Raw genomic sequence first — 14728 nt, forward strand, 5'->3', positions numbered from 1 at the left:
ATCCCACTAAAGTGAATGCAAATTTCGTGTAAAAAAGACATTCAGAGAGTTTTTTTTCTTTTTAATAAGTTTTTTTCTTTTTAGTAAAATTTAGGAGTAAGGCTGACCTTTGACCTTTAGAGAGTGCTGACCTTTTGAGATTCATTGAGGAAGAGCCTATTTGGGGTTCCTCTTACTTTTCAAACAATTCTTTCAAATTTCAATTTCTGCATATTCTTTGGAAACAAAATGTGAGACAGCGTGACAAGGAAGAAAAAATAAATTGTTTCAAGCTGTCAACCTGCTGAGAGAGAAATTCAGGAGGGGAAATGTTAAAGGAAAGAATGGAGGCTGTTTGGTGTTTAAACATGTTTATTTTTAATAGTAGAGCGATTTAAAACTATTGTAGACTTAACTGGGATAATGCTGAAGTGAATAATAAGCAAAAGTCACTCAAAAAAGACAAGTTTCAAACATGAGAGGATGTTTCATTGTGAAAATAGATATTTTTAAAGTGAAGAAGAAGATGAAAGACTTTGTGTAAAACACATGCTATTGTAATGCTTATAGTGTCTGTGCCTTTGGTTTAATTAATAAGATCCAAAAGACTTACGTCTCAGGCAGGATAAATATAAGTCATTTTGTTCCACTGAGCCACCATCAAAATCAGTCTGCTGTTCTACTTCTTCACACATGGAGTTCTCATTAATTTTCCTCTCGGGGAGCTGCATTACAAGTGGGTGTACTTGCTAAAGAAAGTGATAGCAGGGTGAAACACACAGGTTCATTCTTATCTCGACGTTCTCAAACATTTATGTGGGAATAACAGCCTGGGAAAGACAAGCTGGGTGGTCAAGATACAGGTTGTATCTAAGGCCAGAAGGAGAGGTGGCTATATGTGGTAGTCTGAGAACTACAGTGTCAATGTAAGAAGAGACTAATAAAGGAAAGAAAAGTAATTTGAAAGAGGTGAACTCTGGATAGCCATTGTAGGTGAAGTTCCAGTTAACCCCATGGAACATCTCTTATCTGTCTGTAGACGTCTTAAAGTCACCTAGTCCTGAGTCAACCCTATAATCTTCCTCCAAAGATTGATAGTAGTCCATGCAGCTGGGATCAGTTGCCTCTCAGTTTCTTTTATTTCTTTCTATTGACTACAGAGCACCCCTTGCAGTTAGCTCTGGAAATAAAATTGGAGTAATTGCACTGATAATTATCAGTGTATTCATCTGCTAAATATGAATGAATTTGGAAAGATGTGATATTTGAAATATGAATATGAAATATGTCTGTGATATTTCAGAAATGCTGGTGGGCCACTTATGGCTGCATATCCTTAATAAACACTGTTTATTCTCCCTCCCCTTATTCACGTATGCTGGAAGTCTTATCAAATTAATATCCAGAGCTTTGAATTGTCGTATTGATTTATATGCTCATAACTTCAAGGAGTTCCTCTCTAGCATACACTGGCTAATAAATGCATGAAACACCTTAAGTTCTTTTTGACTCATATAGTTGCCTGTATTTAATGCTGCTATCACTTTCTTGTCGTCTTTGCTTTCTATAAATCTATTCATGTACTTTATTTTGGACAAAATTATTTGGTGAACATATACTGAATACTTACTACTAAAACTCATTTCTGTTTGCAGAGGTTGTACAAGGAGCATGGAGAAAGTGTAAAGCATCAGTATACACTAACAACAGATCTTCCTGAAATCCTTCGGGCTAAATTAAACACCAAGAATATCAGTGAGGTATAAATCTGTCCTTTAAAATATTAAAGAAAAATGAAAAATTCACAGTGCTTTGCCATTTGTCTTATACAGGCAAACTTTTTTTTTCTTACTTTCCCTTGTGTATGATTACTCTATGGTCTAAATGTCTCCAAAGTAAAATGAGAAATGAAACTTCTTGCCAAACTTCTCGTAAGTTAGAAAGATTGAGATCAACCAACTACAGTTTTATGATGACCATTTGCAATCTAATTATTCCTGTTGCATCTTGATCGTTTCATTTACTGTAGCCTTCTGTGTTAAAATAGAATGAAAATGTTCTGGTAACATCGCTAGGGTAACAATAATGCTGCAATATTAGTCCATCTGTATTTCTTTCCTCTTCTCTATTTGCTAGATATGCTACAAGGAGTCCTGGCAAAAGATGAAAGATGGTGGATATCAGCTGAGACTCGATGCCATTCCCTTCCAGGCAGCTAAGGCTTCGGGTGAAATCATAAGCGATGTAGGTGAACTGCATGTGGGAGACATTCAGCTTCCTTCTTGTTAATTATTGTAGTTTTGGAGGTGCAGACACAATTAATTGTTATTGGTAACTACCAAAGGAAGGCTTGCTAAAGCAAAGCCAATCAGACTAGCTGATGGAGGGACTGGGCAATCTTAGGGATTGTTCAGGAGATGTAGGCCACCACAACTACGTATAACCAGAATTTACTATTCGTAGCTCTCCTTCTGCAATATGTAAATCTTTTTATTGGATTTGTAACAGTTCTTCATTTTTAATTCTTCATTCTTGATTTCTCTTCAGTCCTGTTCATATTTCTATTCTTGTTTCTGTCTCAGCACAAGTATAAGGAAGCATTTGAGAAAATGAAAGGGCAGATGATTGGTTCATATGGCCTGGATGGTGATATTCGTATTGCTCATTCAGTCCATGCGTCATCCCTGCAGAGCGATGTAAGTATGAAAAGGAAGATGTGGAAGTTTTGGAATTGATTCCTAATGGTGCATGGGTTCTTATGGAAAGTATAATGAGCTGTGAACTAGCTTCTTGTCATGCTATTTCATTTCAGTGAGTTCTGTGCTTGTACTAAGATTCTTTCTTGTGTGATGGTGTTCTTAGACTGATAAAGGTAAAACAAGTGTCTAAAGAATCGAGTCATCTGTCAGATGACTTTAAGTCAGTTTGATCAGTAGATCTGGATTTTCCTTATCTGGATGAACTACCTGAGCATCTCAATTTTGCATATTCCGATTAGGAAATTTCATGTGAAAAAAATTATCTGAAGATTTGTATTAAATCCTCTTCCTGAGACAGCAAGTGAAAAGAAGGGGAAAATCCCAACAACCCTAAAAATAATATTTAATACTGAGATGAAGCTGGGCTCTGAATAGTAGGCACCAACAAATATTTTGAGTGGGGTTTTGTAGCGTTTCAAATACATGGCTGTGTTTTATTCCCAAGCAGTAGCTTCAACTCCTTGTTGCGCTTTCTAGAGATACAGAAAATAAAGAGTTCTGTCATCAGTTTGGTGATTTTATAGATTCAATGTATTTCACAGTAACAAAAATGGAAATTCTTTATAATATCTCAACTTAGTTAAATATAATGTAGATTGCTACTATTTTGATGAAGAATAGGCTGCCACATACTCTAAATACAAATATTGAGCATGGACAGTATAGTTCAGGAATGCACTTTTAAAAATTTATGCTGGATATGGATAATGTCCCTTCTGATCAAGATGTGAATTCTGATTACTATGCTGCAATTAGATGTGTGATATGATGATATAAAATTGCATTGCTGTGCTGTAATTCTATGTGTGATCTGTTTTTTATTTGATAGGTGAAATATAAGCAAGGTTTTGAGGATACAAAGACTCACTTCCGTCTGCCACTCGATATGATAAACTTGGTGCATGCCAGGAAAGCCCAGTCTTTGGTCAGTGAACAAGAATACAGACAGCTGCTACACCAGTACACTTCTTTGACTGATGATCTGAGATTGCAGTGTGCCAAGAATGCATATAAACTACAGAGTGAGGTAATTGCAAAATATCCCAGCAATATTTCCCAGTTGGGTGTGATTGAAAATAATTTGGTTCCAAATTGTGGCAGCTGATGGTATGTATTTGAGTGGGGGCTGGTAGATAAACAATAGCTGTTCCCCCTTGATTGCAACCAGGATGAGTTGCTTATCTGTTGGAGCAGTTGTGCAATGTCTGTGATTGCACCATACTGAGAGATAAAGTAAAGCAGTCTTTGATGACTGGGCAAGGAGTGCTTGCAAGTGAGTGTGACTGCACTGTTGATAAAATATTCTTTTTAAGGTCTTCATTACCATGAAAACTATTTAGCAACTATTTGAGTTGATTTGTGTCTGGGTAAGAGTAATTTGTACTTCCAGAAGGAAAATGCTTATTGTTAAAGATCGGACTTGAAAAAGACCTGCAAATAAAAACTATGTAGATGTAATTAATATAAGATACGAATGAAATTTATTTATCTGGAGGAGATTTTCAAGGTTACAAATGGATGTTTGGAGTCCCCTCAGTGTTCATGGGATTTAGTACACTTCAGAACCTGTGTAGGTCTGCCAGTGCAGTATGCACATAAACAAAAGAATGTAGGGCAAAGAGCCTTAACAGTACCTATCACAGACAAATTTTAGTGGATTTATTTGAATAAATGTATTGTGTATTTTTGGATGAACAAATATAGGGCATTTCAAACAAAAACTTGTAATTACTTCTGCTTGGTTTTCCTTAGAATTTGTATCGGTCTGACATGAACTTTATGAGAGGAGTTGGATGTATTACTCCAGGGGCCCTAGAAATTGAAGGAAAGAAGAAAGCCTCTGAACTCATCAGTGAGGTAACAAAAGAGGTTTTTGATTTCTCCACAGCATACAAGAGTTTGCCAGATGTCTTTCCATTAAACTGGGCTGGCAAAGTGGCACACAGGATAGAGCTAGTCTCCCTCCCCTTGTGTTTGATCAGTCAGTTCATGTCCTAACTGCAGATGGGTGAGCCTGAACGAGTTCCAGGATTTGCAGAGTTTGCCGTTTTCACAAATCTTTTCTCCTGACCCAGTAGGTTATTTTATGTGATTTTAATTTAGATTAAAAATGGGATTTTCAACTAAAAATAAGGCCATGACTCTTTCTATTAAGTACCTTGTGCTATTTCTCCAAAATTAGACTGCAGTGCCCAACAGTCCGTTTTTCACTTGCTGCCTTCTTGTATCATTTTTTTTTAACTGCCTCTTTACCTGATTTTTTTTTCTTCTCTGTTGTGTTATCTTCTTATAGTCTCTGATAGCTTCCAATCACTGATCTATTACCCATATTCCAACTGATGTGAAAATAAGAAGAAAAATATTTGCTCTTTGTAGGATGCTCTTTGTAATTGTTTTAGTGAATGGATACCTCCTTGCAGTGACGTTGTGGTTACTTTGTTCACAATTCTGACAATATGGGTTAGGTGAAATCTCATCTTTACCACAAAAAAATTCAGTGACTTGTGCAGCACCTTTTCTCTGGACCGGATTGCCTCAGTATAATTCCTCTAGCCAGTGTTAATGGCACCAAGGTGTGAAATAATCTCATGGCTGCATTCAGCATGATCGTTTTTTGCTTGTTTTATTTTACATCTTATTCCTTCCTTACTTTTCTTTTCCCCTATGAGTCTAAAATCCATCAAATTCAGATTTGCAAATGGTAAATTAATTTGAAGGTTACAAGTTATATATCCTTTGCAAAGTAAAGTAGAGCTTTAAGCAGAAGGGCACCAGTACTGGAAAATGTCCCATATTTGACAAGGCAATTTAGTTATTCTGTTCATCTTTCTTTGTGCATGAACTCAGAGTAAATATCGTCAGCAGCCACATTCCTTCAAGTACACATCGGTGACAGACTCTCCTGGCCTCCTTCATGCAAAATTCAGCAATATGATTGCTAATGAGGTAGGCTCTCTTAACGTGAATCAGAAAATATGCTTTTCAAAATGCAGTGAGCAAGGGATGGAGGGAGAAAGAGAATTCTCTTCCGAAAGCAAAATGCGTCAAGAAGAAAGCAAGCATCACTGAATTCTGCTTATGCCTAGTTAGATCATGTTTCATTATTTCCAGAAAAATATTTAATATCATTTTCCAATTCAATCTCTTTAAAAATAAAAAACAAAACCGCTTGAATAGTGTCTGTATGATAGGATCCTCTTATCAAGTGTTTTTACATGAAACAAAACCTCAAAAGATCTGATGCTGTTCTTGTGGGAGCTCATTTGCACAGTATGGGCTACTTTAGAGGCCTCCAGAATAATATCTTCTCTAATTTTGAAAAAACAGGAGGAAACCCATAGATAAATTATCAGAATTGTCTGTCATAACATGAGGAAAAGTTCTAAGCTAGAAAAGATGGCCAGAAATGCCAGCCCACTTAAATAACATACGTTCAAGGTATAATTAATGGTTTTAGGTACCCTTTAGCCCTGCTGGAAATGTAAATGTAAAGCTACCAACACAGTGGGTTGGCATCCTGGTATATGTATGAAAATTGTTCTAAACTTGTCCTGGATTTACTTTCCAGAAAAAAAAAAAAAAACAAAAAACATTAAATAGCATTGTTATATTCTTAGTTGTTTGGGGTTTTTTTTGTGCTGGCTGATTATAGTTGCCATAATCATAAACAACTTAAGCACTGCTGTTGCATTACTGTGATATTAAGGACAATTAATTGCAACTGTCTTTTTTGGTCTCTTTTCTAGCGCCTTTATAAAGCAGCAGGAGAGGACATTCAGCATCACTATACACCAACACTGGGTCTGCCTGAGTTCACACAAGCAAGAATAAATGCAGCCAATCTCAGCGATGTAAATTTTTGTATTTCTTATACTTATTTGAGTTGGAGGATAAATTGTGCAGTGGCAAGGAAGGAGGATAAGTAAAGGACTTCTTAGATCTGTTCTATTTATGCTTTCCCTGATTTGATTATAATGACGTTTATTTCCCTTAGCATACATGTAGTTGTAAATTAAATCTACATGAAATATAGGACTTGCTTAGCCTGAGATAGTAGGATTTCCTCAAGATAATTTAAAAAAAAAAAATCCTTTGATTATGAGGAATGAGTAACTCAGAATAACAAATGAAAGAGGGTTCCTTTGTTTATTCCTTTGTGCATGTAAAAGCGAAAGAGCAATCTACATGTGCCTCTCCTACTTTAGGTGAAATACAGGGAATCTTGGCATAATCTACGTGCTCAAGGCTACAAGCTGACAATGGAAGCACTCCCCTTCCAGACTGCAAGGGCCTCCAGAGAAATTGCCAGTGATGTGAGTTGAATGATTCAACCTTCCATCTTGCCTAATTCCTGTTAACTTCATGTAAAACAATGTCTAAAGCAGATTTTACTGAATTAAAGCAACTCCATAACCATGTGAGACAAGTGTGAGACAGAATATATTACTTATGAATGAGATTCTTTGTGTGAATTAAAAAAAAAAAAAAAAAGTAAGAATCCTTGCTAATCGAGAGCCAAACTCAGTTAAACATCTTCCACTGGGAAATAGCTGGTGAATTAAAGTATTTGCAGACAGATAAATCAGAGAGATTCTGTTCCTCTCCAGGCTTTTAGCTTCTCATATTATAAAGCACCCACTAATTCTGTCCACCCTGCTTTGAACTGACTTGGAAGTGCTCAGAACTCCTGAATTGAGATGAATTCAGAAAAGCATTTTTTGAATCTCTGAAAATCAGGAGATGTCTGTCTGCTTAGGAAGTGAAAATCAGTGAATGCTCCTGTGCATATGTGTCCCCTTAATTTCCGAAAGAGAAGAAATGAATCTTCTTATCCCTAAAAACAAACTTTCAGTTGGTTGCTGCTGGCAAAACTTGGACATGGTGGTACCCATTTCTCAGAAAGCCTAAGTTCATCTCTTCCTCACAAGAAATGTAAGAAGAAAAAAAAATCTAAAAACTAACTTTGAAAATTCCTTCTTTTGTGTAGTATTTAGCTGCATATTTTATCTCTAACATGATAAAATATGAATCTGTTTCATGTGCATTTGTTTTATGAAGCAAACATATCTAGCTGTAATTTATAATGTATACTTAACTACATTTTGCAGAGTGCTTTTGGTTACAGCTTCAGATCTGCTCTAAAGGGTACAAGTCCGTAATAGAATTACATCCACTTACAACAGATCTGAATTTGGCCCTTCATCTTCGAAGCACTTTGTAAACATTAGCTACAGTAATTTAATCCCCGCAACTCTCCTGTGTGGTAGATAAGTGTTATTATCCCATTTCAACTACATTATGAACTCTTCAGGGCCCAGGCCTTCTCTTTAAAGTTCCAAGCACCCTGTTGATGCTGTATAAATAATCATTATCATCATCATCACTATTTCACAGAGAGGATAAATGCAAGATCATAGGGAGAGTTATAGTCCCAGCTAAGATGAGAACAAGGGGTTGCTGGTGCTTATTCTTCTGTTCAGACCACCATCTTAGGCTTTTCAACATAGTTATTGATCTGGGAAGACTGAATTTACTCTTTAAAATAGCTGGGTGGCATTTGCAAATCTGAAGGCTACAGAGTGCATGATGTTTCACCATAGGGATATTTTTTCTTTCTTTTGTTTATTCCTCTTACATTCTCATTCCTAATTATGGGATTATAACTGAGAGTTAATAAAAGTGCATCATCTGAGGTTTAAATATTATCAGTGCTTTGAAGGTATTCAGAGCATGTATTGAATTGTGCTTAACTTACATATTGTAACTACTGTGGTATTTAAACTCAAAAGCAATGAGAGATTCTGGGAAATACTTAGCACTGCAGCCTCTGGCTGTTTTTGCAGTCAGCATAGATGTTTCAGTGACTTATCCTAAGCTACTTAGCTACAGCAGTCAGTGTAAGCATGGCACTTTTTCATTTTTACCCTTTTTTTTATTTTTTTTATTTTTAGTACCAATATAAACACAATTTTGTGATGGAGAGAGGAAAGCACATTGGGGCCCGAAGTGTTCTGGATGATACCAGGTTGCTGCATTGCTTGCGTGCTGCCAAATTACAGAGTGAACAGGAGTATAAGAAGGGATCCCAAGGAGTGTGGTCTCAGTACTGTCTGCCCATGGACATGGTGAATCTTGTTCATGCAAGGAAAGCCCAGGCCTTAGCAAGTGACCAAGATTATAGAAAGAGACTCCATGAATTTACAGCACTCCCGGAAGACTTGAAGATGAAATGGGCCAAAAGAGCCCACATGCTGCAGAGTGAGGTAAACTTTCCTGATGTAAACAGAAAATTGAATTTAGCATTGATAGAGCTTTAAAGGAATGGCACAAATTGCTAACATTGGGCAGTGTTTTTAGAAATAGTATTTGCAAACTTACAATGGCTAGCATCAAGATATCTGATTAACTCTATGCCTATAGAATATACATGAATCAGAAGTTCCTATGTTATGAACATGACAGACAATCAGTGTGGTCCATGTCACTTATCCTGGAGCACAGGGATATAAAAGAAAAAGTAAAAGTAATAATCAATACTCTCTCGGCATCTTGGATCACAGGCAGACAGTGGTTTGACAGCCATTGTTCTACACATAGAATTATTTGTGCAGAAGGTTAAATGCTCAGAGATTTTCTTGAGGAATGATAGAAAGTCATTTTGCAAGCAGAACTAGTAATATCAAACAACCCAGACACGTTCATAGAAATTGCTCATGCAAGTGTAAGTCCAAGCAAACTTTGACAGACGTAATGAAATCTCAGGATGGGCAAAATCCAGACTCACTTTGCCATAGTATGTGTACCTTTGTTCAGGGACAAGCTATTGGCCATAAACGCTTTCAGATAGATGTAGATATTTAGTGCAAATATAAAACTGCGTGGGTGCAGATGTTTTATCCGTTCAGGGTTCTTAGACCCTAAACAGCATGTACTTCAGAGCTTCCCTAACAAGTGAGAAGACAAGAGATGAATAAGGACATCAAGACTTGTCCCTTTGCTTATGGACACCAAAGGGAAATGATTAAGGTGATATTGTCTCATCCCCTCGCTGCCTAGAAAGAATAATGTAGAGCACCTGTTTGAGCTACATGGTTGCTATCCCTTTTGCTTATAGGAGAGGTAAGAATTGTTGGGACTGGGACTACTTTCCTGGCTTTTACTTCTTACAGGGTCTGTCTCATTTTACTGGATAAGAAAGTAGAGGAAGCCTTTAATGTGAATAAAGAAAGAGTCTTAAGTCTCCTCTTAGAAATGGGGTTAATGAGGAAGCCTGCACCAGATAAAATAATTAGTATTCCTGACTTGAACTCACCTCAGAAAATTATTTCAAAAGGGTTTCTTTTACGCCCAGTACAAACAGGTTATTACTGACTGCTTTGAGTCATACTAATTCACTTGTGGGGCCTTCTCTTGTAACTTGCATATGATACATTATTTAATTCCTAGTGGAATGAACAAATGCAAACAGTTTGGCTTTACGATCTGATATGTGCATGGCAAATGAAAAACCTCAAAATGTTAATATGAATCAGAGAGTCTTTTTAAAATACCTTAATAGCTGTGGATGCAAAACTGATAGCTAACGATTTTCATTTTCAACAGCATCGCTATAAATCAGACCTGAACTTCATGAAAGGAGTTGGCTGGATGGCTCTGAGATCTCCGCAGATAGAAAGCGTAAAGAAGGCTGGCGAGCTCATCAGTGAGGTAACTGATAAATCTTTCATGGGTTAGCACGTCTGTAGGAATTGTTTACCATCAAGGCTCCTCGTTACATGACACTTACGAATGTAGCTTATCATTTCCTTTTGATGTGGGAGCCTGTTTATACAAGGTATAAGTTACCAAGAAGCAGTACAGGAGATGCAAGTCCACTGTGTGACACCTGCTGAATATTTTCCATTCCGAATGAATCACAAGAGTATAAACAAAACACGTAGCAATAAATAAATGCAGTAAATTCTATTATGAAATTCTAAGCAGGTCCTTATGGAAGTGATATAGAAAGACACAGCATTGACAGTCACAATGAGGGTGCATTAGTCTGCTTGGTATCACGTATTAATGGAAGAAAATGATAAGCTGCCAAAAATGCAGTGTTCATAAATCATAATGTGAATTTTCAGTGCAAAGTCCTTACATTAAAAAAAAAAAAAAGGATGGTTATTCAGAATTACAGCAATGAGACAGTGATATCCTTGTTCAATAGCTGAAAGAGCAAATAAGACTTAAGCAAAACAGTATGTTTTTATTACTGTGGCTTCAGGAACGTGATTTTGGTGATTTACTCCAATTATAGCACACCTGGAATCACAATATCATCTAACAGAAGCATCTTCTGTGTGTGTATTTGTTTGTTGTTTTGGCTCCTCCAGACCAAGTACCGTCAGAAGCCAGGAAGTTTGAAGTTCACTGCTGTGGTTGACTCTCCAGATTTGATTCATGCTAAAAATAGCTACCTGCAGTGCAACGACGTAGGTTTCGTATGACTATAAATGATCTTAACTTTTGCTGTGCTAAAGGCAGTAAAGAATTGACCTCACTTCCAGAATCAATTGCATTCAATGTCTTTTGACTCCTCAGAGGCTGTACAAGGCTGGAGACTCTGAAGCCAGGCACAGGTATACCCTGCCTCCTGATCATCCAGATTTTATCCGAGCTCGCCAGAATGCACTTCATATCAGTGATGTAAGTAAGATTTTACTTTGAGGAGTTGAGTTTGTAACAGTCATTAAAGAAAACAAATTTGCTTGGAAATGAAAAGCTTTCATGAAGGTGTAGAAGTCAGGTTCTTTGAACCTGACATGAACTGAAAAAGGCAGAGCTTGTGGACTGCCAGTGTGCTGCTTGGCCTGAGAGGGAGGGATCAGGAAAAATTGTTTATTTTTCTTTTAAAAATTAGTTCTGCTTCCTAGGATAATAAGCTATTATTAAACATTTCAGTCCTAAAGTTTAGGTATAATTTCTTATAAATATAAATCTTTTTTCTTACATTTGATGAGGCAGAGAGAGAATCCCTCTTTTTCATTGACTGTATGATCTATCTTCATGAAGTTGCAATGCTGCATTGAACTGATCCCTTAGGCACAGTCCTTACTGAGAGTGCAAATGAATCAGTGAGTGGAATTGGTTTAAAGAGATTTTGTTTCCACTTTACTTCATACAGTGGCACCCAGTCTATTGCTAATAGTTATGATCAAATTTGTCATCTTTAGCTGCAGGGTCAGAGTGATCTTGGTTTGAAAACAGTTTTTAGTTTCTCATTTGTTGGTAGGTCTTCTATATGTACAAGAAAGAAATAGGATTTAAGTTCTTTGATGTGACAGATGAAAAAAAATAACGTGGCAAAGGGGTGATTGTACACAAACAAAAGATCAGCCCTAAACCTATTAACAAAACATCTCTTAATGTTTGCATTGGTTCTATCCAGGCTACTGGTTCTGGCAGGACTTCTAGCATCTTAATTTACTTTCAAATCAAGCATCAGCTGGCACTAAATCCGTCAGTGAAACATGAGAATATTTTTTGAAATATGAAATAGATATCGTGCTGTTTTCCTCATATAATTTCAAACCTTCAAAAGGATGGATCAAAGTCTTCCAGAAAACCAATCAATAAAATCAGAAAGGGACAGCCAAAAGTATCTGCTAAGGTGCAACAGCTGGGTAGTAGGACTGGAAGCTGTCGTAAGAATGCTACTAAAGAAAGAAGAGCCAAATCTAGAGAAATTTCTCTTCAAGATGTAAATGTATTTCACACCCACAAAGTCACATTAAATATGTTAGAACTGGTTGTTATTTTAGATGAATTAATGAAGCCACATGTGGCTATGAAATAGAGACAGGAATCATTAGAAAAGCTTGAACTAACTAGTATTGAAATTATGATGCCATGAAACCCAAGACACTGCAAGTGGATGCATCAAAAGAGAGAATAAGAGTAATATCAATGCAATATTGATGTGACTGATGCATCACAGTTTCTAATATAAATTAAACCCAATCAGAAACAACCACATTCATGTACAAAAGGAAACCCTAGTGGCATTTTTCAGATGAGACATTTTATCGTTATGGGGAATAGAAAACAAGTTGAAGGGCTGTAGAACTGGATCAAAACCTTGGAGATGGTACTGATGACTCTTGAAACAAACAAGCCCACTAGGATAAAACATTTATTATTACAGTCATGGGACTACACTTAAGAAACTGCAAGGGGGAAATGACTGTTTTGTTCTTTTCTTTTCAACACAGAAAGCGTATAAAACATCTTGGGAACAGACAAGAGCATCTGGCTATGATTTTAGGATTGACGCCATTCCATTCCAGACAGCAAAGGCTTCAAGAGAGATTGCTAGTGATGTAAGAATTGCTCTTCTTCAAACACTTCCCAATCTTATTCCCATGCCACCCCCACTTTGCAAAAATGGGTGAATAAGACAAAAGGAAACTTTGTGCGTGTGTGTGTGTGTGTGAAAATTGGTAATCAGTGAAGCAAATGCCATTTAAATACGAAGATTTCCAACTATAGGCTCTCATTAATAATGTCCAGTACCAAGCTGCTCTGTTTCATTTTTTGTACTGTAGTTACATAAACTAGGTGCCAGGCTATGAATAGTCAGGTGTGAGCTAGAATAAAGTGGGTCACCTTTGAACACAGAAGACCTCAGTCAGCAGGAAAGCTGAATATGGAAGAGCTGCATGCTTGAGATGTTTACTTAGTACAGAATAAGACTTCTGGTTACTTTTGAGAGGGGATTACTTTGGGCCCCATTTGTTCCAGTCCCTTAAAAATTAACATCAAGGTCATTCTCCTGTCGTGTCATATTAGATTAGGAGATGTATTTTGATATCAAACAAACCTGTGGTCTCTGTGCAACACAAAAAACGTTACTAAAAGCTAGGGGAGGATGTGTTGTTTCATAATGGAATTTGAAGATAATCTGAATGTGAAAATTATACTTTTCTCTGCATCTTCCTCAGTACAAATACAGAGAAGCCTTCCTGCGAGACAGAGGCCACATGATTGGATTCTTCAATGCAAATGGTGATGCCCACATTGGACATGTCCTCAGAGTGGGAAAACTCCAGAGTGACAACCTGTACAGAAGTGGATATGCCCAAAACAGAGCACGTTTTCAGAGTCACCTTAACCAGCCAGGCTTCCTCCACGCTAAGAGAAGCCAGCAGCTTGCCAGCAATGTTAACTACAAGCAGCCCTTGCACCAATACACTTGTGATCCTGAGCAGCTAAATGTGAAACACGCAAAGCAGGCCTACAAGCTGCAGAGTGATGTAAGTACAACTGAGAGGCACTCTCCTTCCCAGTGCTAAGAGCTATCTGGGTGGCAGTGTCATCACAGACCTAATTTATCAACAAAATCATTCTTAAAACAACTAAAGACTGTTTGGGAAAAAAAAAAACAACCCACAAAACAATTTGTTCACTATTAACCCTGTCCCTCTTTGTATACTCTCTCTCTTGAAAACACAGAGCATGTGGTTAATAGTAATACATACTATTGTATGTTTCATTCTCTTAGGTAAAATACAAGTCTGACTTGAACTGGCTCAGAGGCATCGGCTGGACTCCCCCAGGTTCTTATAAAGTGGAAAGGGCACGAAGAGCTGCTGAGCTGGCGTACCTTCGGGAAATGGGGTTGCAGGCTGCTTCTGCTCAGTACGGACCTGAAGCTGTAAGTAACCATTCTTCTCAAATAGCTACAGTTGTGCTCTCGAAAAGGCAGCTAGGCACAGAGCCTGTTTAATGCTCCCTGGAGATTACAGTTCTCCCCCTTACTTTAAACAGAATACATGTGATTCCCTCCCCAAGCTTTGTGGCTTTTTGTAGGCTTCAGTTTGAAGGAACCTCACAAGGGAATTCTGATCTGTCATAGCTGAGGAATTCCTGTAGGGACTAAAAGTGCCACAGGATAGGATTTTCTTACACTACAGGGTGTGTTTCCCTTGACTTTGGATATTGTCAGATCT

The 14728-nt window shown here is 37.4% G+C and overlaps 1 protein-coding gene across 1 annotated transcript in view; it reads left to right on the top strand.

The window, feature by feature from the left end:
* LOC122160018 (nebulin related anchoring protein) overlaps nt 1-14728 on the top strand; it is a 50668-nt gene that overhangs the window by 34988 nt on the left and 952 nt on the right. Inside the window, exons 29-43 of the mRNA XM_042818203.1 lie at nt 1635-1739; nt 2116-2223; nt 2562-2675; nt 3568-3765; nt 4491-4595; nt 5586-5684; nt 6485-6589; nt 6944-7051; nt 8690-9001; nt 10341-10445; nt 11114-11212; nt 11322-11426; nt 12992-13099; nt 13721-14032; nt 14281-14433. Of these exons, the coding sequence (XP_042674137.1) occupies nt 1635-1739; nt 2116-2223; nt 2562-2675; nt 3568-3765; nt 4491-4595; nt 5586-5684; nt 6485-6589; nt 6944-7051; nt 8690-9001; nt 10341-10445; nt 11114-11212; nt 11322-11426; nt 12992-13099; nt 13721-14032; nt 14281-14433 (2136 nt within the window). The remainder of the gene's footprint in view (nt 1-1634; nt 1740-2115; nt 2224-2561; nt 2676-3567; nt 3766-4490; nt 4596-5585; nt 5685-6484; nt 6590-6943; nt 7052-8689; nt 9002-10340; nt 10446-11113; nt 11213-11321; nt 11427-12991; nt 13100-13720; nt 14033-14280; nt 14434-14728) is intronic.

The sequence above is a fragment of the Centrocercus urophasianus genome, unplaced genomic scaffold (assembly GCF_019232065.1).
Source record: "Centrocercus urophasianus isolate 14NV4802_14NV808 unplaced genomic scaffold, USGS_Curo_1.0 seq_17, whole genome shotgun sequence".
NCBI classification, from domain to species: domain Eukaryota; kingdom Metazoa; phylum Chordata; class Aves; order Galliformes; family Phasianidae; genus Centrocercus; species Centrocercus urophasianus.